Source organism: Cynocephalus volans, chromosome 1 (genome assembly GCF_027409185.1).
Source record: "Cynocephalus volans isolate mCynVol1 chromosome 1, mCynVol1.pri, whole genome shotgun sequence".
In the NCBI taxonomy this organism is placed as follows: Eukaryota; Metazoa; Chordata; class Mammalia; order Dermoptera; family Cynocephalidae; genus Cynocephalus; species Cynocephalus volans.
Window position 1 is genome coordinate 86,711,456 of NC_084460.1, and position 21,818 is coordinate 86,733,273.

General features: G+C 35.8%; 1 protein-coding gene across 6 annotated transcripts in view; it reads left to right on the top strand.

Moving 5' to 3' along the window:
- The first annotated feature begins 649 nt into the window (after positions 1–649).
- NMD3 (NMD3 ribosome export adaptor) overlaps positions 650–21,818 on the top strand; it is a 29,678-nt gene continuing 8,509 nt past the window's right edge. The window contains exons 1-11 of one of the 6 annotated variants that reach the window (XM_063108868.1): positions 650–720; positions 1,338–1,399; positions 3,210–3,344; positions 5,137–5,233; positions 10,761–10,841; positions 11,606–11,734; positions 12,034–12,124; positions 16,875–16,953; positions 17,657–17,753; positions 19,738–19,855; positions 20,875–21,020. In XM_063108868.1, the coding sequence (XP_062964938.1) occupies positions 1,356–1,399; positions 3,210–3,344; positions 5,137–5,233; positions 10,761–10,841; positions 11,606–11,734; positions 12,034–12,124; positions 16,875–16,953; positions 17,657–17,753; positions 19,738–19,855; positions 20,875–21,020 (1,017 nt within the window). In that variant the 5' untranslated portion in view covers positions 650–720; positions 1,338–1,355. Of the gene's footprint in view, positions 1,400–3,209; positions 3,345–5,136; positions 5,234–10,760; positions 10,842–11,605; positions 11,735–12,033; positions 12,125–16,874; positions 16,954–17,656; positions 17,754–19,737; positions 19,856–20,874; positions 21,021–21,818 lie in introns of all 6 variants that reach the window. The other 5 variants (XM_063108867.1, XM_063108866.1, XM_063108869.1 and 2 more) reach the window with 5 other exon arrangements.

The window sequence follows — 21,818 nt, forward strand, 5'->3', positions numbered from 1 at the left end:
CCTTGAAATGTGGGGTGAGAAGATTTAGGAAAATAAGGGTCGTGCTCTTCGAGTATTTGAAATACTGTCATGAGAAAGGGCTATTAGACACGGTTTGTGCTTCTCTAAAGATCAAGTCATAAGGAAATATCAATTGCACTATCAGGAAGCACATTATAATAATGAGTTTAAAAATAACGCAGACTTCATCACGGATAATTATGCCTTTCATTTCTTTCTTTCATCCGTTCAACAAATAATCATTTGAATAGTTAGGATGTGTCAGGCATTATGCATATAATGGTGAACAAAATAAACCAAGGTACTGCCATTGATGGAGTTTAATTTCTTTGTGCAATGCCGTACTGTTTACAGATAACCTTTATATAAAATAATCACTTAACCAAGAAGCAAGCTTCCAGTCAGGATAGCTGAAAAGGGATTTACACATGGGCGAGGGCGAGGCTGGCTAGGAGTGAACTCCGGCCAGGGAAAACCGGGAAGGAAGATAACTTGAACACAGGCAGCGCAGATTGAGGGGCCCAAGGGACGGCTCCTCCCAGCGTTCCTTCCCCCCGCCCATCCTCTCTCCTTAGCCCCGCCCCGGTTTCCTCTTCTTTTTCTCCTCCCCCATCCGCCCGTTTAACACGCGTCCTCGGGCCGCGGGATTGCGAGTCCTTCTCTCGCGAGATCTTGGCAGTATCCAGGCCGGCTGTTGTGGAGGCTGACGCGGAGTCGAGGGTCTGTTTGGCTGCGCGTTTCTAACAAATCCGGGTACCGCCGGAAGGCGCTAAATAGGTTCTGGGGTCCGATACCTGGTCTGCCGGCGCGCGGGGTCCCTGAAGAGGGAGGGGGCGGGCCTCCCTGGACTCTAATCGGCCTCTGTCTGCGTGCTCGAGTCGGCCTTTGCCCGCGTGTGCGCCGCCGGTCCGGAGCCCCTGTGAGGTCGCGCGTGCGGGGATTGGAGTCGGGGTCTCGATGTGCGGTGGCCCGCGGGCTCCGTGACGCCGTCCGGGGACTCCTGCCGCGCAAGTTCGAGGTGCTGCCGCCGGGTGTGGGCAGGGGTCCTGTGGCGGGGGAAGAGAGGGAGCGCGCTGACTTTGCCTTGTGTGCGCTCGGGTTGCCGCCCGGTCGAGGCCTGCGGGTCGAGGCCTGCGGGTCTTGCAGGTTGGAAACTCCGGAAATCCCGTGGTCATGATCCTAAAGAAGTTGCTTTTTCCTAAGTCGCCAAGTGGAAGTTGGTCTTGATTCCCGCTTCATACGAAGCTCTGCCGTGTCATTCAGAGGCAGAAGGAATAGTTGTAAAAAGAGGAACGTAGACAGATGATTTAAATCCTACCATTTTCATTTTTTAAAAGATTAGGGTGTACAGAACGATGGAGTATATGAAAGAATCCGCCGACCGCAGCCCTGGACACATGTGAGTTGCAACCCCTTTTCCCTATGCCCCTTAAGTGAGAAGATCTCAGAGTGAGTCTGAAACTGTCTTACTGGGGGGAAAGCTTTTGAGGTGGGAGAGGTTCTTTTGTCATAAATGGAAAAAATAAAAGTCTTACTTCTGCAGAAAATCGAATTCGTTTTTAGTTATAAACTTTGTTCTAGTAAATACATGCTTTAGAATGGTTAAAATATTCACTGCATTCTTCTAGGTCTTCACTGCCCATATGTAGCCGTTAGCCATACGTGGCTATTTAAACTTAAATTAATTTAAGTGGAATAAAATTAAATACTTTTATTGCTCTGTCTTACTAGCCTCATTTCAAGTGCTCAGTAGCCACACGTGGCTAGTGACTACCATTGAACATGGAAGATTATTGAACTTTTCTTTTGGACAGCATTGTTCTAGTTAGTGGTTCTCAAACCTTTGCTGCCCCCAGTACACCCAGAATTATGATACTCTCATCATTTATATTGAATCACTAGACGTTGATATAATTCCTATCCTGTTAAAAAATTCTTCTTTGGGTAAATGTTTATATTTTAGCAGTCCCTGCACCTTTTAAAAAAATTGCCTTTGGAGTTTATTGCAGTCTAATTACTGTCAGAAGTGATTTAGCTATTAGTTTCTATTGGTGTAATCCATAGGTTTATATATCTTCCAGAAATACTTTAAGACATGTTTATCAGGAGATGGGTAGACAGCTGTAGTCTTTTTATCTTGTGATACCATGCTCTTTACCTAAGCTATGAGGTCTTCTGTAGGCCTTGAATAAATAAAGTTCTCAGTGCAGCACTTGAGATAGTGCACAGAACAAATGAGGCATCAACTAGACTAAATAGGCAGCCACATTTTTATTTAGAGATGAGTTGGATGAATTAAAGAGTGATAAACTGATCTTACGTATTCTTGAGATGAAATTTTCTTTTTGGTTTTTGCCACTGACATAGTATTGCGCTGTTAATCTCTTCTTTCTTAGTTTTCCAGTTTTAAAAAAGGGATAAAAAAGTGCTCAAATTTTCCTCAATTTTGCTATTACATTTGCAGTTGTGAAATTTATTGTAAGTCTGTTCATTGGTAAAAATTAATGTGGATGTTTGCGTCTGTATCGAAAATGCCTAAAAGAATATATACAGATGGTTAATAATGGTTACCTCTGTGGATGGTCTTGGTTGGATGTGGTAAAGAAAACTTTAGCATTTTATCATATTTAATTATTTGAAATTGAAGTTGGTTCAAGTTTTGTATTCTCCATCAATATCTTCTTTTTTTGTTTTTTTCGTGTTTGTTTTTCCATTCATTTTAATGTAACTGTGTATTTCCGTTTGTTTTTAATAGAAATGGACTAGAATTGCACTAGTCACTTTTAGTGGTCCAGTTGCCATATGTAGCTAGTGGTGTCTAGAAGGATAGACTCTTCTCTTGATACTCAGAAGCCTGGTATTTTTGTTATATGGAGACTTAATTTTTTCAATGTTTGCGGTCAGGTTTTTATACAGAACAAAAATAGAGTATTTTTATCATTATGTGAAGTTCTCTCTAGACCCTTAGGGCATAGGTCTTTTTTTGAGGATTTTTGGAATTGTTGCCATCCTTAGTTTTTTGCCCCAGTAGTTCAGGTTTGGTCTTTATCTACTGCATCTTTGAAGATTGCTTCATTTCTAAGTCATTTTTTTTAAAAGGGCAAAAATATTATGGCCTAACTTGAAGGTTTTTGCTTGGTATTTTTTTTTCCTGTAAATAGTGTGTTTATAAAATTTAATTTGAAAAATTTGTCTTTTATTTATTCAAGCTTGTGCTGTGAGTGTGGTGTCCCTATTAGTCCAAATCCTGCTAATATTTGTGTGGCTTGTTTGCGAAGTAAAGTAGACATCAGCCAAGGTATCCCGAAACAGGTCTCGATTTCTTTCTGCAAACAATGTCAAAGGTACAGTGCCGGTACTATTTTACTCTCCATAAACCTGGGATTTATATATAGAGAGCCACTGGGATATGCTGAAATTACGCCAAGATACATACATTGAATAAGTGCATGCAATTGAGATTTACTTTTCTTTTCTTTTTTTTTTTGGTGGCTGGGCAGTAAGGGGATCGGAACCCTTGACCTTGGTGTTCTCAGCACCTTGTTCTCCCAAGTGAGCTAACCAGCCAGCTCAGAGATTTAATTTTTATTTATGTTGGTGTCACCAAAGATTTTAGAATTTGCAATTTTATGGTGTACTTTTCTAGTTTGCTAATCTGATAAAGATACTGTAAAGATACTTGAATCTGTTCTTTTTCTGTTAAGGGATTTAATAGGTTTGGCGTACTGTATATAGTTTATAGGTAGGAGTTGATGTTTGTAAGGGTAAGAACAGATTATTAAGGACGTACTACTTTTATTACCATGAATTTTTTTTCTTTAGTTATTAGAAGCTATGTATGATAAAGCACCTTATGGTTTAATTTAGAAATCTGTTTTAAAAACTGTTATCTATTAATGTTTACATGTAACTAAAATGACTATAGTTGATGGAAAAGAAACTCAGTAAATCATATCTGGAACAGTCAGGATTTGAAGGCAGAAGACTTCTTCTCAAAGTTAATGTTTCATTCCCTCTTTATTTTCTTTAGTTTTTGGCATAAACAGCTTATATCTAGTAGGCCATTGAATAACATAAAACTGCCAATGAGTATAAAATTATGTCTGTGATTTCCCAAATGGGTTAGGACTCTAGTGCTTTGCTTTTTGTGTGTGGGTGTGTTGGGGGGGGGTTGGTTCATGGACCCCTTTGAGAATTTGAAAACTATCCCCCCCCATACTTACATGTACATTATATAGAAACACATGAAATATTATATATACTGTTTCAGGGAGTTTACAGTTTGCAAGTTTGGCAAGTGTGAGGCTTAATCTGTTATAAATATTTGCTATTCTTAAAAGCATCGTGGAGTTACAAAAAAAAAAAGGACTGGACAAAGAATCAGGAGACCTAGTTTGTTTTGGATTTCTTTCAAACTTGCTGTTTGAAACTCTTGGCCATTTATCATCTCTGGGGTTCAGTTTCCTCATCAGAATGAAGGGTTTTATTAAATAATATGTGAAGCCCTTTCTAACTCCAAAAGTGTGTTTATAAGCAAAGGGGGACCTCTATAATGTATTTGGTAGAACCTTGAAAAGTGAAATCAGAACTTTCAGTTATTTAGTAAGTATGGCAAAAAGGCATTCACATAACACATTTGGAAGTATTACGTATTTAACAGACATTTATTAAGCACCTACTAGTATGTTCCAGGCATTGTACTAAGTCCTGAGTAGGTTGGGCTAAAAAACTTACAGCACATGCATAAAGGATTTAAATTTTAATTTAGCCAGGTTTTACCTAAGTTTTTAAAACTTGTGTTTTGCAATTTAAAATTTGAAAAGAGGCTTGAAATATAGATGAGTAATCTGGACTGTGGCTAATACATAGTGTTGGGAGGTACTAATTTACCTTTTTTGTGAGAAATAAGCAGTTCTCAAACATTTTAGAAGTATGTGTAAAAAATTTTAATTTTACTTTTTAAACTAAAGCTACTTGTCTAATTGAAAGTTTTCTGAAATTGTTAAAGTATATTTGGGTTAAGTGCTTCAGATCAGCCTTGGGTATTTTTATGACTGATTTATAATCATTGTTATATCTGTATATTCAATTTTTCCTGAGAGAAGTTGGATTTCAGTGTGTTATCTTCTCTCTCAGATATTTTCAGCCACCAGGAACTTGGATACAGTGTGCTTTAGAATCTAGGGAACTTCTTGCTTTGTGTTTGAAAAAAATCAAAGCCCCTCTGAGTAAGGTAAGTCAAACAGCTAAAATCAGTGTTTGTAAGTATATACTTTCATTAAATCTCTCATTTTCAGAAAATCTTTTTATGAGTAGATTTTTCAAAACTAACTATTAAATGTTACTAATAGCATCCCACTACAATTGCTGTTTTCATTTTAAAGTTATGTATATTCTTTTTCATGGAAAATGAAAATATCTTTTTGCTTTAAAAGACTTACAGAATCAATTTTTTTTTATTCATTATTTATTGAGAAACTCTTAGGTGTGATATTTTTTTCTAAAAATCTTTATATAAAACTATTGCTAAACGTAATTTAAGAGATTATAGTACTAGGGCTATGTTATTTGACTTCTTTTTATTTTCATTATTGCTCTGCAAGGAAAATGTTTGTGCCTATCACTTAAAGTCCATGCATAAATGTCTCTAAAAAACAAATAGGGTTTTGTTTAGCCCAGTTTATTTCTTGACATAACTCTTTCAGGTTTTCTTTATGTTAACCTTTATGACTCACTTCTACCACATGTTTTTAATTGAAATGGACTCTTTCATTTCGAGGGTTTTTCCTATTCTCCTTTAAGCTCTGATAAAATATCATGTAATCGTTCTTTGAAATTTCTCCCTTTATCTGCCACCCCCTCCTTCCTCCACCACCTTGGAATTTCTGTTAGTCAAATATTGGCTCTCCAGGCTTAAAACTTTGTCTTTCTTCATATTTTTTTTTTAATCTTTTTGCCTTTTTTCCTTTGTGTTCTTGGTGATTTCTTTTACTTTATCTTCCAGCTTTTCTATTGATGTTTTTTCCAACAGTAATATTTTTAAGTTCCAGAAGCTTTCATGTTCTTGATGCATTCTATCCTTGAATTTTTCTGATGATTTTGATAATAGGATTTTTTTTAGAGTTTCCTTCTGTTCCCTGATTTGTCTCTCTCTCTTTTTTTTCTTCAGTTGGCCGGTATGGGATTCTGAACCCTTAACCTTGGTGCTGTAGCACTGCAGTCTAACTAACTGAGCTAACTAGCTTGTCTCTGTTTTTCTGAAGTCAGTTTTTTGTGTATCTTCTTTTTTTGCTTTTATACTTTAGGCTTTTGTCAAATGTCTTGTGAGTCTTAATAATTCATTAATTTATTCGCAAATGTTTATTAAGTACCAGCTCTGTGCCAAACTGCTTTTGGTGTTGGGGATATGGCAGTGAATAAGACAGATAATCCCTGTCTTAGGGAACTTATATTCTAGTTTGCTGGGAGGGGTGGTGTAGAGTATGCAATGATAAAAATAGGTAGGTGTGTTATTCATATATGGTATATTAAAAGGTATGCATTCTGTGGTGAAAAAGCTGGGAAGGGGATAAGAATTGTGCAGGGAAGAGTTGCATATTAAAATGGGATATTTGGGGAGGCCTCGTTCATAAGGTGACATTTGCGTAAACATTAAAGATGGTTAAAGATGGTAAGTGAGAGAGCCATGCAAAAATCTGGAGGAAGAGCATTATGGGTGGAGGAAATAAGAAGTGTAGAGACCAGAGGCAAGAGCATACCTGTGAGATTAGAGTGGAGTGGTAAGTGGAAAAGTAGTTGGGGGTGAAGTCATGGAAGGTCAGAGTATGTGTGGCCTTGTAGGCCCTTTTAAGGACTTGTTTTTACTCTGTAATAGGTTTAGAGGGTGAAGAGCAGAGTAGTGAGATGATATGATTTATCAGGATCTCTCTGACTGCTTTGTTTAGAATAGATTTGAGGAGGGTAAAGATGGAAGTGGAGACCTTAGGAAGCAATCGTAATAATCATGAGAAATGATGGTTTTGGCAGTGGTGGAGGTGGTGAGAAGTGGACAGATTCTGGATCTGTTTTGAAGGTATTCAGCATTTATTGATGTAGCTGGATGTGTGTGTAAGAGAAGAGTTAAGGATGACTTCCAGTGTTCTTGACCTGAGCAGCCAGAAGAAGGGAGTTGCCATTAGTGAGGTTAAGAAAGGCTTCAAGAGGAACATGTCAGGGTGGGGGAGATCAGAGCTAATTTCTAGCTGGTACTTGGTTGTCCATTAGACATTTAAGTAGAAATTTTGAGTAGGCAGCTGGATAAATAAGCAGGAGAGTGGTCTACCTAAAGATAGTGAATTTGGGATATAGATGGTATTTAGAGCCATGAATTGGATGAGATTACCTAGGGAGTTTAGATAGAGAAGGGAAGGAACTGGAGGACTGAATCCTGGAGTCCTTTAATGATAAAAGTTTGGGAAGATGAGGAGGAACCATCAACGGAGACTGAAAGGAGCTGCTAGGGAGGTAGGAGGAAAGTCAGGTGAGGCTGATGTTCTGGAAGGTGAGGAAAGTAGAAGGGAGTGATTGGCTGTGTGATTTGTAGCTGATTGGTCAAGAAATTAGTTCTGTAGATTTAGCAATGTGGAGGTCATTAGCAAATCTGACGAGCAATTTCTGTTTACTGGTGGCAGTAAAGATGTGATTTGAGTGGAAATGAAAGAATGGGAGAAAGAATTGAAAGAATAGGTAATTCTTTTGAGATTTACTACAAAGGAAAACAAAGAAGTGGGCAGTGGCTGAAGGGGGAATTGGGGAAGGGACACGTTTCTTACACTGGCAGATGTAATAGTGGATTTGTAAGCTTTCTGGGAATGATGAGAGCATGGAGGGAACAGTTGTGAAACTGCAAGGAGACAGAATAATTGGCGGGGGATGTCCACGAAGAGTGGAAAACATAAGATATAGCACATAGTGGAAGAATACATTTGTTTGTTCATTCATTCATTCAACAAATATTCAGCACTTATTTTCTGCCAGCCACCATTTTGGGATTGTGAATATTTCATGGAACAAAATAAAGATCTCTGCCTTCTAATGGGCTTTCTGGAGGTTGGTCTTGATAGGAGCATGGGCAATTCATCTGTGGTAACAGGAAGGAAGGTGTTGGTAAGTGGGAACTTCTGGAAATCCTCTTTTGTTTTCTTTTTTTAATTGAGAAAATAGAACCATGGGCAGTAGCTCCTAGGGAAGAGCTATCAGATTTTGAGGAGAGAGGGGAAGGTATGAAATAGCCCTCTAGAAGAGTAGGAGAGGGAATGCACTAGAACAGTGTGGTGTGGGTGCTGGGCAGTGCTAAGGGTTCCTATTACAAATTTAAAGACTAGTCAGCATGGTGTGCATTTGTTTCTCTAGCCCCGTCAGCTACATGGGTAAGGCATAGAGCAGGCAGAGCATGGATTTAACAAAATTATGATTTAGCCTACTGACCGAGGTGAGGTGAGAGGGACCAAGGGAATTGAGAGTGTGTACATGGGGACTGTTTTGATGATTGATTTTGAAATTCTCTGGAATAGGGTGGAAGTGAGTAGATGAGGAATGAGCAGTAGAGAAAAGATGGTAGGATGAATGGATTGTCTGTTACACTGAATTGAAGAATTTTTGGTGCCCAGGAACTAGAGGCAATTAGCTGGAAAGATAGGAGGTGGTAGTCAGGGAGTAGGATGTTTGGAAAAGGAGGTGGCTGAGATGGGAAGGAGATCAAGATCTTGGGGGATGAGGAATTCAAAGAAAAGAGAGGTCAGGTTATTGTGGGGATCATCTGTGTGAATACTGAAATTTTCAAGTATTAATATTATGGTTGTAGAGAGTAACAGTGATCCAGGATTTAAAATCTTTGAGAAATGAGAGCAAGTGATATAAGGATTAACAGACAACTATAACAAAGAATGTAGTCAAGTGGTAGAGTCTGATGACTTTGGATTTAAAGCTGGGTATATTTAAGGAGGAGGCAGGGAGAATGATCCAAAATTAGCAGTGAAGAGCAAGGAGGACACCTGTCTGGCTCCTGGTCCAGTAATAGGAGGAAAATAAATGGAAAATTAGTCATCACTTTAGTTAGCTTCAGGGGAGCAGTATAATCAGGAGATCTAGAAGGTGAAGGGAAGGTTCAGCAAAGATGTTGAGGATTTGGGAGGTTTTGTTAGGGAAATGTTGGGTTCCAGAGGGCAAAGTAAAAGGGTTTCAGGATTCAGGGAGGAGTAGATAGGGACAGAATAGGGAATAATATGTGGGACCATATGAAAATCAGATGTGGGAGGTGAGGGGTGACTGAGGTGTCTGGTAAAGAAGGATAAAGGACCTAATAAGCCCTGGTTGTCTGAAGACAGTGTGGTGAGGCTGTATTGGGGAATGCTGACGGGAATGTCAAGGGCCCTCTCTTCATTCCTGCGGATGGAGGTTGGAGGCTGGGAAGAGCAGCCTTATTCAGTGCCCTTGGGGCTTCTTCTTGACCCCTGCAGATGGAGACCAAGAAAACAGGAAGCTGCTTGTCACCCTCTGTACCTGGTTTGGCTTGTTGATTGCTAGGCTTTGTTTTAGGGGATCCAGTCATATGAAGAGGGTTTTATTCAGGAGTGCTACATCTGCACTAGCTAGTCTAGTTCTCACCAGACAGTACTTGATAAAATTATAATCTGCTTGTTGATGCATCCCAGATCTGTTATCTACAGCCCAGATTTCTCCATAGATCTCCAGACCAGTATGTGTCTGTCTATCCACTGAACAAGATCACTTGGATAGCTCATAGATAGCCTCTTAAACTTAAATGTCTGAAACCAAATGCAGTGTCTTCTCCCCATTAAATCTGTTGTTTGTTGGTTAGAGCATGCTGTTAATAACACCAGTGTCAAGGGTTTGGATCCCTTTACTGGCCAGCCACCAAGAAAATAAAAATAAATAAATCTGTTGTTTCTATCAGAAAAATTGTTCTACCTAGTTGCCCAAACTGGATACTTCAGCATCATTGTAGAGTCTGTTCTCTTCCTCCTTCCAATATTCAATTATCATTAAATACTGTAGATTTTAGCTCCTAAATAGCTCTTGGATCTGCCTCTGTTATTTCCAGTACTCAGTTCAGGTCACCCATGACTCCAGCCCAAATTATTGCAGCAGCCTCCATTCTTGTTTTCTCCCCCCATTCCCCCTCTGTCTCAAAACACCCTTTTTAGTTGTATTGAGTTATATCGTTTCTCATATATAGCAAACTGGTGTTGACCTCAGATGTTGCTGATTTAGCAGTGAGTTGTGATTGTGGGTTCAGTATTCAGTGCATGAAACATCCTCTTATGAGTGCCCATTCTGAAAAAAAAGCCACAGACTTAATATAGAGAGAATAATCCAAGCGGAAACTTTCATTCATGAGGTTTCTAATTGATGAGGTCACCAGGTCTTTGTTTTCTTCTCAAAATTATGCTTTCCATTCAAAGAATGGTATCCTTTTTTAGGGAAAAGAATTTTTTCCCATGCAAATACTTTAATTTTTGGTTGAACTATATCAGTTGCATTAATATAGTCATCGGATTGTCCTCATATTTGCTTCTATGGTTGTCCTACTTCTGATGATAAATTTTTTTTGTGTGTGTGTCTGTGTGTAGTTATGGTATGTAGTGATGCTAATCACAGGTTCCTTAAGCATCTTATGAAATCTGTTTATTAATGAGTTGTTCTTTGTTTTCCTTCTCAGGTGGGAACTTACAATTCTTTTTGTTTGTGTTTTATTGAAGGTACGGCTTGTAGATGCAGGCTTTGTTTGGACTGAGCCCCATTCTAAGAGACTTAAAGTTAAACTGACTATTCAGAAAGAGGTAAGCTATACATAATTTTCTTAGGATGGTTGCAGTACAAGTAGTGAGAATGAGGGCCTACTGGTAAGGTATTTTATGGCTTGAACAGTTTAAAGGGAAAATGCACACTTAATTTTAGCTCTTTGTTTTCTTTTGATCATCTCTGCAAATGGTTAAGTCACTAGCAGGAGCAGTTTATGATTATTGGGCTGAGTGATTTTTTTCAAAGCTATTTTTATTAGGAAAAAGACTGAAGTAAAAGCATAGTGTGATGGAATGATTCTCAAACTTGTCTGATCATCATAAGGACTCACAGTAACTGAATCAAAATCTCTGGATCTGAGGCCCAAGAATCTATATATTTAAAAAGCCTCTCAAGTAATTTCTGATTGGTTATGTTTGGGAACTATTAAATTAAGGAATATTTTCTTCTTGAGAGTTTTCCTTGTCTCATTTTTTTTCTATTACGATGAATTCTGTATATAAATACACACACACCCACACATACATGCACGCACACCTATATAATATTTTCAAAGAATATCCTCACAACCATGTCAGCAAAAGGTAAATTTGGAGCATTAATCTAGAAAATTTTAGGAATTAAACCTGTGTACCTTTCTTGAAATACTATAACTTATGACTTTAAATTGACTGATTGGTATCCTCAAAGCATTCATGGAAAAAGAGTTTAAGTTAAATATGAATACATCATCTTTTAAGAGAAATATTCAACATGAAACAGATCCAAAAGGATGAAGGAGTGTAATTGTTTTCTTTATCAGGTGATGAATGGTGCTATCCTTCAGCAAGTGTTTGTGGTGGATTATGTTGTTCAGTCCCAAATGTGTGGAGATTGCCATCGAGTAGAAGCTAAGGACTTCTGGAAGGCTGTGATTCAAGTCAGGCAAAAGGTAATGGGAGAAAGATGGTGAGTGAGTCCTACATCTTGTATTTCATCTTGTCTGTTATAAACAGCTAGTAAAATCACTTTCTTCCCCTTCTTTCCAAATCCTTTAGGCACCAGGTATAGTCTGGGTCCCTGGAGCATTCAGCTTTGAAAATAGATCACTATCACATTTTAGATAATCTTTAAAAATTGTTGTTGTTTGAAAAATCAGTATGCTATAGCTATAGATGGTATGTGTGTGCTATACCCATAAATGGCTTTTTTTAGGCATTTAATTTATTGATCTAATGCATTTGTATTTAGACTTTGCACAAAAAAACTTTCTACTATCTGGAACAATTGATTCTGAAATATGGAATGCATCAGAATACACTTCGTATCAAAGAGATTCATGGTGAGTTAAAATTTAAAAGCATTTGAAACAGGTCAAAATTTTATTTCAACTTATGTAAGTAATTTTTTATTTATTGGTAATATCTAGATTAGTACTTTCCAAAAGAACTTTCTGTTAGTAAGAAAAAAAATCTTAGTTCTCTATCTGCACTGTCCATTGTAGTAGTCACTAGCTGCAAGTGGCTCTTAGGTACTACTTAAATTTGGCTGTTGAAGACTTGAAGTGCAACTGAGGAACTGGATTTTTAATTTTTTCTTTTTTTGTGTATTTGTACTTTTCTCTTAATTTAAATGAAATTTATATGAAATAGCCACATGTGGCTAGTGGCTAGTTTATTGGATGGCACATATCTAGAACTAAGATTTTTTTCTTTGATGTTCTTCCTCTGCCCCAATTCAAGACATTTATTAAGCATCTAGTTTGTGATAGATACTATTCTGGATTCTTAGAAGATAAAGATTATTTTAATTAATTATTATTAATTCCTGCCCTCAATGGATTGCTTATCTCACTACCAGATGAACTATGCATTCCACTGTTACTTACTGGTCTGTTACTCATTTATCTTTAAGTGTTGAAAAAGTGCTTAAAAAGTGTGATCTTTGGTCTTTAAATGGGGAAAAAATTGTAATCAGTTATGTCACTTGGAGAAAATCTTTTAAGCTTTGCATCTGACCTGAGTGCATTACCAGTAGACACAAAGAGTTGATAGTCTGAATTGGTGAAACACAATTTAGTGAATACTGATTGTGGGTAAGGTAACCTACTGCCTATTGGACATAGTATGTGGTTATTTGAGGCTAGCCACCAGGCACAAATACACCTTTGTTCTGAGTAACTCTTTTGGGGGTAAAGAGACCCAAATTTTCTAAGAAGCAAATTATTATTATTATAGTTCATCATCATGGTAGAAATATACTTGTATAGCAGCTGGCTGATTAGCTCAGTTGGTTAGAATGTGGTGCAGATAACACCAGTCCATGGTTCCATCCTTGTATCAGCCAGCTGCCAAAAAAAAAAAGAAAGAAATTTATCTACTGTTTTCCCCAGAGATTGTGCCTTAAAACAAGATAGTACAATATATGCTCTGTTTGTAAATTGTGGTGATAGTGGTAATTTCCCCTAATATGTGGGATTGTTCTGGATTGTTCTATGACTTGCTGTCTTGCTTAATGTATTTGGAAACCTTTCCACAACATTACATACAGTTCTATTTCATTATTTTTAATTGCTGTATGGTATTCATTAATCAATATATATTTTAACTTAGTTGTTCTTTTGATAATAGGCTTGCGTATTGTTCCATTATTTGCTGCTACAAACAGCACTGTAATAAATATTCTTAAGATGTTTGTCTTTCTTCATATGTAGTAGTTTTCCTTTGGACTGATTTAAAGAAATTAGAAAAGCCAATGAAGTCTTATCCAGTGTTGGCAAATGTTTGGACAAATGAAAACTCTCAAGTGGTGGGAATGTAAATTGACAATGTTTTGGAAGATAATCTAGCAGTGTGTGTCAAAATTTAAAATTTACATATGTAATACTCTTTTCTAATAATTTCAGTTCTCAATATCACTAATAGTTTACAGTTGATACTCTTGATTTGCTAGATAATCAATTATGTGTAAACAGCGATAGATTTATTTCTTCTTTCTAGTATTTTTCCCTCTTTTTTCCCCCCTTTGGATAGAGTGTTGACACATTGGACATTATTATCTTTTTAATCGTTGAGGTTTCTGTTTGATATATATGCATACGTACTTAATAATAGTTACAGCCTTCTATCTAATCTTGCTGTCTTTTGTGTTAGTGACATTGAAAGGATTAGAAAGTGTGCCTTTTTTCTACCTAGTGTTTATTAACCTCTTGAAGTTTTATAAGAACTTGTCCATTAATCTTCCAGTTTGTTATCTTCTGGGGCATAAGTCTTTTCGATTTCTTTTAGGACATTGATCTCTTTTAGGTATTCTACCTCTTTTTGAATGAATTTTGATAGCATTCTCCAAGAAGAGAAACCATTTCATCTAGCTTTGTATGTTCTTGGTATAAAATTGAATGTAGTAAATTCTCATAATATTAAGTCTCATCCATAACTGTAGTTATGTTCTCTTTATTGCTTCTAATGTTATTTGTCTTTTCTTATTTTCTATCCCCCTCCCCTTGGTCAGACTTGCCAAACTTTTATCTATTATGTTAGTTTATTCAAAAACTATTTTTAGTTTTATCAAAAAAATCTTATTTTTTCTTAATTTTGTTTTTATTACTGTAATTCCTTCTACTTTCTTTTATTTTGTTGTGATTGATTGAAAGCTTAGTTTATTTTCATTTTCTAATAGATATGCTTAAGGTTATAAATTTTCTCCTGAGCACCATGTTGGCTCTGTAGCTGGTATTTATAGCCACCTTTTCCTCTACCTGTTGCATGCTTCCATTTCCCTCAGGAAACACCTCAGTTGTTTCATTCTCTTGGGTACATAGATTCTAAGGTGTAGAACTGCTGAGTCACATGGTAAATTTCTGTTTATATTAATGTATAGGAAACTGCCAAACTGTTTGCTATACAATTATAGCAAGTAGCTATACCATTTTATATTCCTGCCAGCAATATTCGAGGGTTCTAGTTTCTTCATATCCTCATCAACAGTTGGACTGTCTTTATTTAGAGCTATTTTAGAGGGCAGTGTGAAGTGGTATCTCATTGTGGTTTTAATTTCCATTTCACTAATGACTAATGGTGTTGAGCATATTCTGGATACAAGTTTCTTACATATTTTCTCCTAGCCTGTAGCCTGTCTTCATTTTCTTAATGGTGTCCTTTGAATTGTAAAAGTTTTGAATTTTGATGAAGTCCAGTTTATCATGTTTTTCTTTTACAAATTGTGCTTCTGGTGCTGTGCTTAAGAACTTTTTGTCTAATCAAGGTCACAGAGATTTCCTTCTATGGTTTCTTTCATATGTTTTATAGTTTTAGCTTAAGAGTTCTCACTCTTTTAAGTTAATTTTTGTGCAGGGTGTTAGGTGTCTAAATTTCTTTTTTCTTTTTTTTTTTTTTTTAAATTTTATTTTGTCAATATACATTGTGGCTGATTATTGCTCCCCATCGCCAAAACCTCCCTCCCGCCTCCCTCCCCCCTCCCCCCCAACAATGTCCTTTCTGTTTGCTTGTCGTATCAACTTCAAGTAACTGTGGTTGTTATATCTTCTTCCCCCCCCCATTTTTTTTTTTTTTTTTTTGTGTGTGTGTGTGTGAGTGTGAATTTATATATTAATTTTTAGCTCCCACCAATAAGTGAGAACATGTGGTATTTCTCTTTCTGTGCCTGACTTGTTTCACTTAATATAATTCTCTCAAGGTCCATCCATGTTGTTGCAAATGGCAGTATTTCATTCGTTTTTATAGCTGAGTAGTATTCCATTGTGTAGATGTACCACATTTTCCGCATCCACTCATCTGATGATGGACATTTGGGCTGGTTCCAACTCTTGGCTATTGTAAAGAGTGCTGCGATGAACATTGGGGAACAGGTATACCTTCGACTTGATGATTTCCATTCCTCTGGTTATATTCCCAACAGTGGGATAGCTGGGTCGTATGGTAGATCTATCTGCAATTGTTTGAGGAACCTCCATACCATTTTCCATAGAGGCTGCACCATTTTGCAGTCCCACCAACAATGTATGAGAGTTCCTTTTTCTCCGCAACCTCGCCTAAATTTATTTTTTTCTATGTGGATATTCTTTGCCCTTTTAAAAGAGTGTCCTTTCCCAAGTGAATGCCTTGCAGTCTCTGTCAGAGATATATTGACTGTAGTAAATGTAATTGTTTATTTCTGGAATCTCAGGTCTGCTCCATTGATCTATATATCTTTCCTTATGCCAGTCCCAAATTGTCTTGATTACTTAACTAAATTTAGCAAAGTGTAAGTCCTACAAGATTGTTTATTTTCTTCAAAATTGTTTTAGCTATTCTGGGTAATTTTTGTTTTCTGTTTGGCTGAGTTATTAGCAAGAATGGCTTTAAACATTTCTTAGGAGGTAGGTTTGCTTTTGGCTATCCTTTTGTTGATGGTTTCTAATGCCACAGCATTGTGATCAGATAATGTTGTCTTTAGTAATTTATACTGTTTGGAATTTATTGAATTAAAAAAAAAATCTTAGTACATGATTTATTTATGAATGTTTTGTGAATGTTTGGAAATAATATGCATTTCTTCTTGGGACTGTATTCTATAGTCTCAATTAAATCAGCCTTGATAGTTGGTTATTCAAGTTCTGTGTGTCATGACTATTTTTCATCAATTTTTGTTTTCTTGAGAGAGTCTTTTTCCTGTCCTTGCAGTGATTGTACATGTGTTAACTTTTGTTAAGTTTTTCTTTTCTAATAGTTTGTTTTCTATGTCTCGATTAATGGATTTTCATTATCTTCTTGGTAGATTGTCTTGTTTTTTACTTAAAATATCCTTTTTTCTTTGTCTCTCCCCCTTGGCCTTGAATTTTATTTTGTCTGGAATTAAAATTATGAATCTTATTTTCTTTTTTTGGCATTTGTTTGATTAATTTTGTGTGTTCTTTTGCCAAACAAGTCTTAAGTCATATCCCTAATCTGTTGTGGCTATAATAGAATAGTTTTAATATTTTCTAATAATTTGATTTTGTTTATTATGGATTTAATTTGTGATGTAGTCATGTTGCTAAAGGAAAATCTTATTTTGCAGAGTTATTTTCATGTGGTCTTTTTTTTTTTTTAAAGATGGTTTGGATTTCTATTATTCCTCAAAACAACATGCACAGAAGATGGTAGAATTTCTTCAGTGTACAGTTCCCTGTAGGTAGGTTCTGAACCTAAATGTGACTTAAGTCCAAGGACCTGGGGATGGATATAGGTCACATCTATTCTTCAGGCTTAGACAAATTTTCTTAGGTTAAAGTATTTAAGATTGTACTAGGAGTACTTACACAATCAGGAAGCATTTATTGGGCTAGTCACTTTAAAGGATATATTAGCCAAATAACATGTAAGAATCTCTTTGGAGAGCTAGACATAACTCCATGATAATAAGCACTAAAGTGCTGACCCACATTGATTGAATGTATTTAAATGATAAGATACAAGGAAAGATGGGGGTTAGAGGGCTTTGGGGAGAGGCTTCATGGAGGAGGTAGGACGTGTGCTTCAATGATGGGGGAAATTTTCATAGAGTTTATATTGAAAGGTGAGATTAGCATGAACAAAGACTTGTAGTGGGCATGAGTATGGCTTTTAATGCATGCTGGATAGAGAGTAGATTGGTCAGAGCCAAGAGCATGTTTTGGAGGTTTTTAATAGATAAGGTTGAAAATAGGTAGGGTGTAGTCAGACTAGTGAAGGTTTTGAAATGCAGGTGGATAAAATTAGGCTTTACCATAGTAGGCATCAGGAAGCTGTTTCAGACCTTGGACAGTAGATATTTGATTCGATGAAAATTGCTATTCCTGAGTCTATACAATATAAGTAAGGACCTTTGTCTTATATATAAACTTTTTTCTTATTAGATACAAAGCATCACAAAGACTGATCTCTCAGGATATCCATAGTAACACATATAATTACAAAAGCACTTTTTCTGTGGAAATTGTTCCAATATGCAAGGTACTTTTTTTCATTTAATTAATGCATATCTGTGAAAGAGTGTAAGTAATTAATTGGCTTATATGTAATTTGTAGCTCCTGTTACCTTCTGGGGTTGGTTAAAAATTTAGAATAACTCCCTTAAATGATTTCTGACACATTTAGCCATGTTAAAAAGATATAAAAAAGTAATCTTGCTTATAATTATGAGTTGTCATGCCTTTAATTTTGGTGTATTAAGTTGAAAAGACCTGGTTGCAGTTTTTAAAAGTCCTTGTTCCTTAAAATTTGTGATCCTAGTGGACGTTATAACAGACAGGTCTATGCAACTTTGCATATAAGAAATAACATTAAAATAAATAACAGTGACCCGTATTGTGGAGCATGTGCAAACAGGATTTTGGCAAGATTAGATTAAACATATTGTGGAAATGAGGTCACAGAATCATTTTTATGATTTAAAAAAAATCTGAATAAAACATTTAAGATGTAGGTTATCATTTTATTTAACTGTATTAAGGTTAAACCCTGCTTCGAAAATACAAATGAATTAAAATTCAACAAGTAGTAATTGAGCATCTGTGTTTAGAAGTCTGTGTACAGAGGATTATAGCTAGAGGTCTCTACCGTGTGGGAACTTATTATGTTGATATTAAATCACTAATAATGATAACTGCCATAATTTATTGTGACCATTCTATATAAAGTTAGTATCTAAGTAGGTATTTATTATCTTTCACCTCATTCATATCTCATAATAACTGAGGTAAACGATGTCATTCTGAAGATGAGGAAATTGAAGCTTAGGGAGGTTAGACAACTTGCCTAATGAAGCCAGGATTTGTACCAAGTCTGTGACTGTAAAGCTTTAAAGCTGTTATCACTAATTTATAGTATAGTGCAGGACCAAGGCTAAAATGATAGCTTAAAACAGGGTCAGCAAACTTTTTCTCTAGAGGGCCAGATACTAAGTATTTTCAGGTTTAAGGCCATATAATTTATTTTGCATCTACTCAGCTCTCCTGTTGTTGCACAAAAGTAGCCATGGACAATATGTCAATGAATGGCCAAGGTTGTGTTCCAGCAAAATCTTGTTGATAAAAACAGGTGGGGGGCCAAATTTGTCCTGAGGGCCATATTTTGCTAACTCCTGGTTTAAAACAGTGAACATATTCCTGGCACAAAGCCTGGGAAATATGAATGTAAGTGGGAGGGCATATTTAGGCCTGTGTTAGCTGCTTTGAGTGACTCATGCAAGTAACTGGGTGGAATACACACAATGTAAAGCAGTATTTTCATATAACTTTGGAAACTTTTGAATTAGAAACAGAGGACTTGACTAGGAGCTATCAGGCACAGAATGTCCCTTCAGTGGAGAAGCCTTTGATTGTAAATAGATATAGCTTGAAGTATAACCCAGATCCTTTTTTATATTTTCATATGTTTAAAAAATAATTTCGATTAAAAAAAACCCCATAATTACATTATTGTTTAATATCTCCCAATATACCTGTAGACATATGTGACATTTTGGGGCATTAAATCTTTGATTACATATTGGTATATGTAGCTGTGTAAGAGAAACATGTTTCTTTGAAATTTGTTTTTCATGGAGATTGGGAGAAGTCACAAGTAGATTTAGAAAATCACTGTCCGCCAGATGTTTTGAATACTTTGCTTAGAATGTACATTGTATTAACATGGAGTGATAAGCATTCACACTGCAATAAAATTGAAGTAAACTTAATAATAGCTTGGTGCATAGGCCCTGGAAGATTTTTTAAAGCATTTTTATTAAGACATATATGGCTATCTTAGGAAGGTATAGCTTAGTTTTAGTTTTTTTAAGATCTGATTCTTTTCTTTAGGCTCTTTGTTGATACATAGACTTAAAAATGTTTTCATTGGGCAATTGCAGTTGAATTGGGTTTACACATTGATGAGTGTTTAATAGAGACTATTATATAGGATTTGCCTCATTCTAAATGTTAGTTCTTGTTTCTAGGATAATGTTGTTTGTCTCTCTCCAAAACTGGCACAAAGTCTGGGAAATATGAACCAGATTTGTGTGTGTATTCGAGTAACCAGTGCCATCCACCTCATAGATCCAAACACCCTACAAAGTAAGTTGTGGAAACTATTTGCCTTGCCAATTTTGCTATGTATGTCATGCAGTAATAATTTATGTTAATTTTATCAAACATTCTTCATAATACTGTTTTGAAAGGCAAGTTAAAATTGTACTTCTGTTTAATTCTTACAAAACACTGTGGAACTAAAGCTTTTGATTAGCTATTCTTTTATTTTGTATTTAAAGAAACGGTTCTGTGAACTTTTACAAATTTACTACTTTATTTCATTAATTTTTAATGAAATCAACTTATTTACCTCATTTTTTTGAATAGTTACTTAAGTTCTTTGCCAAATTTTATTGTGTAGCAGTTACTTTAAATTTTGAAACAGTTGACTTTTTGTGATCCAGTGAAACATTTAGTTTGAATATGAGTTTTAAGTAATTTCATCATTATTATAGATCATTTTAAAACTTTCCCTTTATAAAAATTATTTTTTAGGGAAGACCACATGTTGATAGATGTCTCAGTATTTGGCTGTATCTTCTACTTCTTGATCTTTTTCATATATTTCCTGTAATATAAGTTTTCCATTATAAAAAATTGGGTTTATATTAATATTTTCTAGAAAGTCATTGTTCTTGTTAATTAAAATTCATTGGTTAAACATCTGTTTGTAGTATTGTGATTGACATTTTTTAACTATCAGGTAGAACTAGACTTTATTTCCCCAAAATTAAGCAGCTAAGATGACTGATGTTTCTAAACTAAAATGCCAAAAACCTGAAACAAATACAACTGTGATTGGATCTGATATTATTTAAAACGCACTTAGTTCTGTGGCATTCTGATTAAAGTAATTACTTAAGATATGCTAATTTCTCTTGTGCTTTGAGAAGTTTGGGGCTGATTTATAGGAATGAATGATGATCCTAGAGAGTGAGTTGACACTATAGTTCCTGTTGACCTGATGCTTCCCAGTTGGTATATACCAACTTCTAGTTGACATTTGATGACTCTTGGAAATATATCAGTTCTCTTGTTCTTTAGTGTTCTATGCTTATTCTTAGTTGCAGATATTGATGGGAGCACTTTCTGGAGTCAACCTTTCAATAGTTTATGCCATCCCAAACAGCTAGAGGAGTTTATTGTGATGGAATGCAGCATAGTCCGAGATTTAAAACGCAGTGCAGGTGCTGGAATGATATCAAAAAAGGTAAGCTATATCCTGCCTACCCTTTTTTTTTTTTTTTACTTTTTGCCAACTTATTACTGTTTCAGTTTCTATATTTTTGTTGTTGTTGGTAATTCCAAAACGTGGAGTTAAAATAAAGCTAGCACTACATTAGGTTAAAAATGCATTGTGTGCTTCTTTGTTTTTTTTTTTTAAACATGTGGTCATTGTGGTGAAAATTATCAGACTCACACTATCTGATAAGTTAATTTTTTCTTTTTTACATTGGAAAAAAAGTTTTTAAATGTTTACTCCATTATTGTAAAAAAGCATTTCCATGCTTTATTTTTGTAGAGGAGGACCAAATGACCAACTAATCTCTTGACTTTTTAAAATTCATCACTAAATACTAAATACTTCAGTAAGCATCTGTAAAACATAAAAATATTTTTCTACATAATCAGTGTCATTGTCTTACCTATAAACTATATAGTCAACCTTCAGATTTCCTCATTTGTCCCAAAAGTGTCTTTTATGGTTTGTTCACACTAGTCTCCAATTGGAAAACACATATTAAATGTGTATAATGCACCTTGTAAATCTTTTATTTAATAATAGCCCCTTTCCCTAAATTTTTGTTTTTGTTTTTGTTATGATACCGACTTCCTTAGGCAACTAGGGTACTTATCTTGTAGAATATTCTACCTTCTAGATCTTATTGTTTCTTCATGATGTCATTTAACTTGCTTCTTAATCCCTTGTATTTCCTCTAAACTGGAGAGTGGACCTACAGGTTTGGTTAGGTTGAGGTTAAGTTACTTTGCCAGAACATTTCAGAGG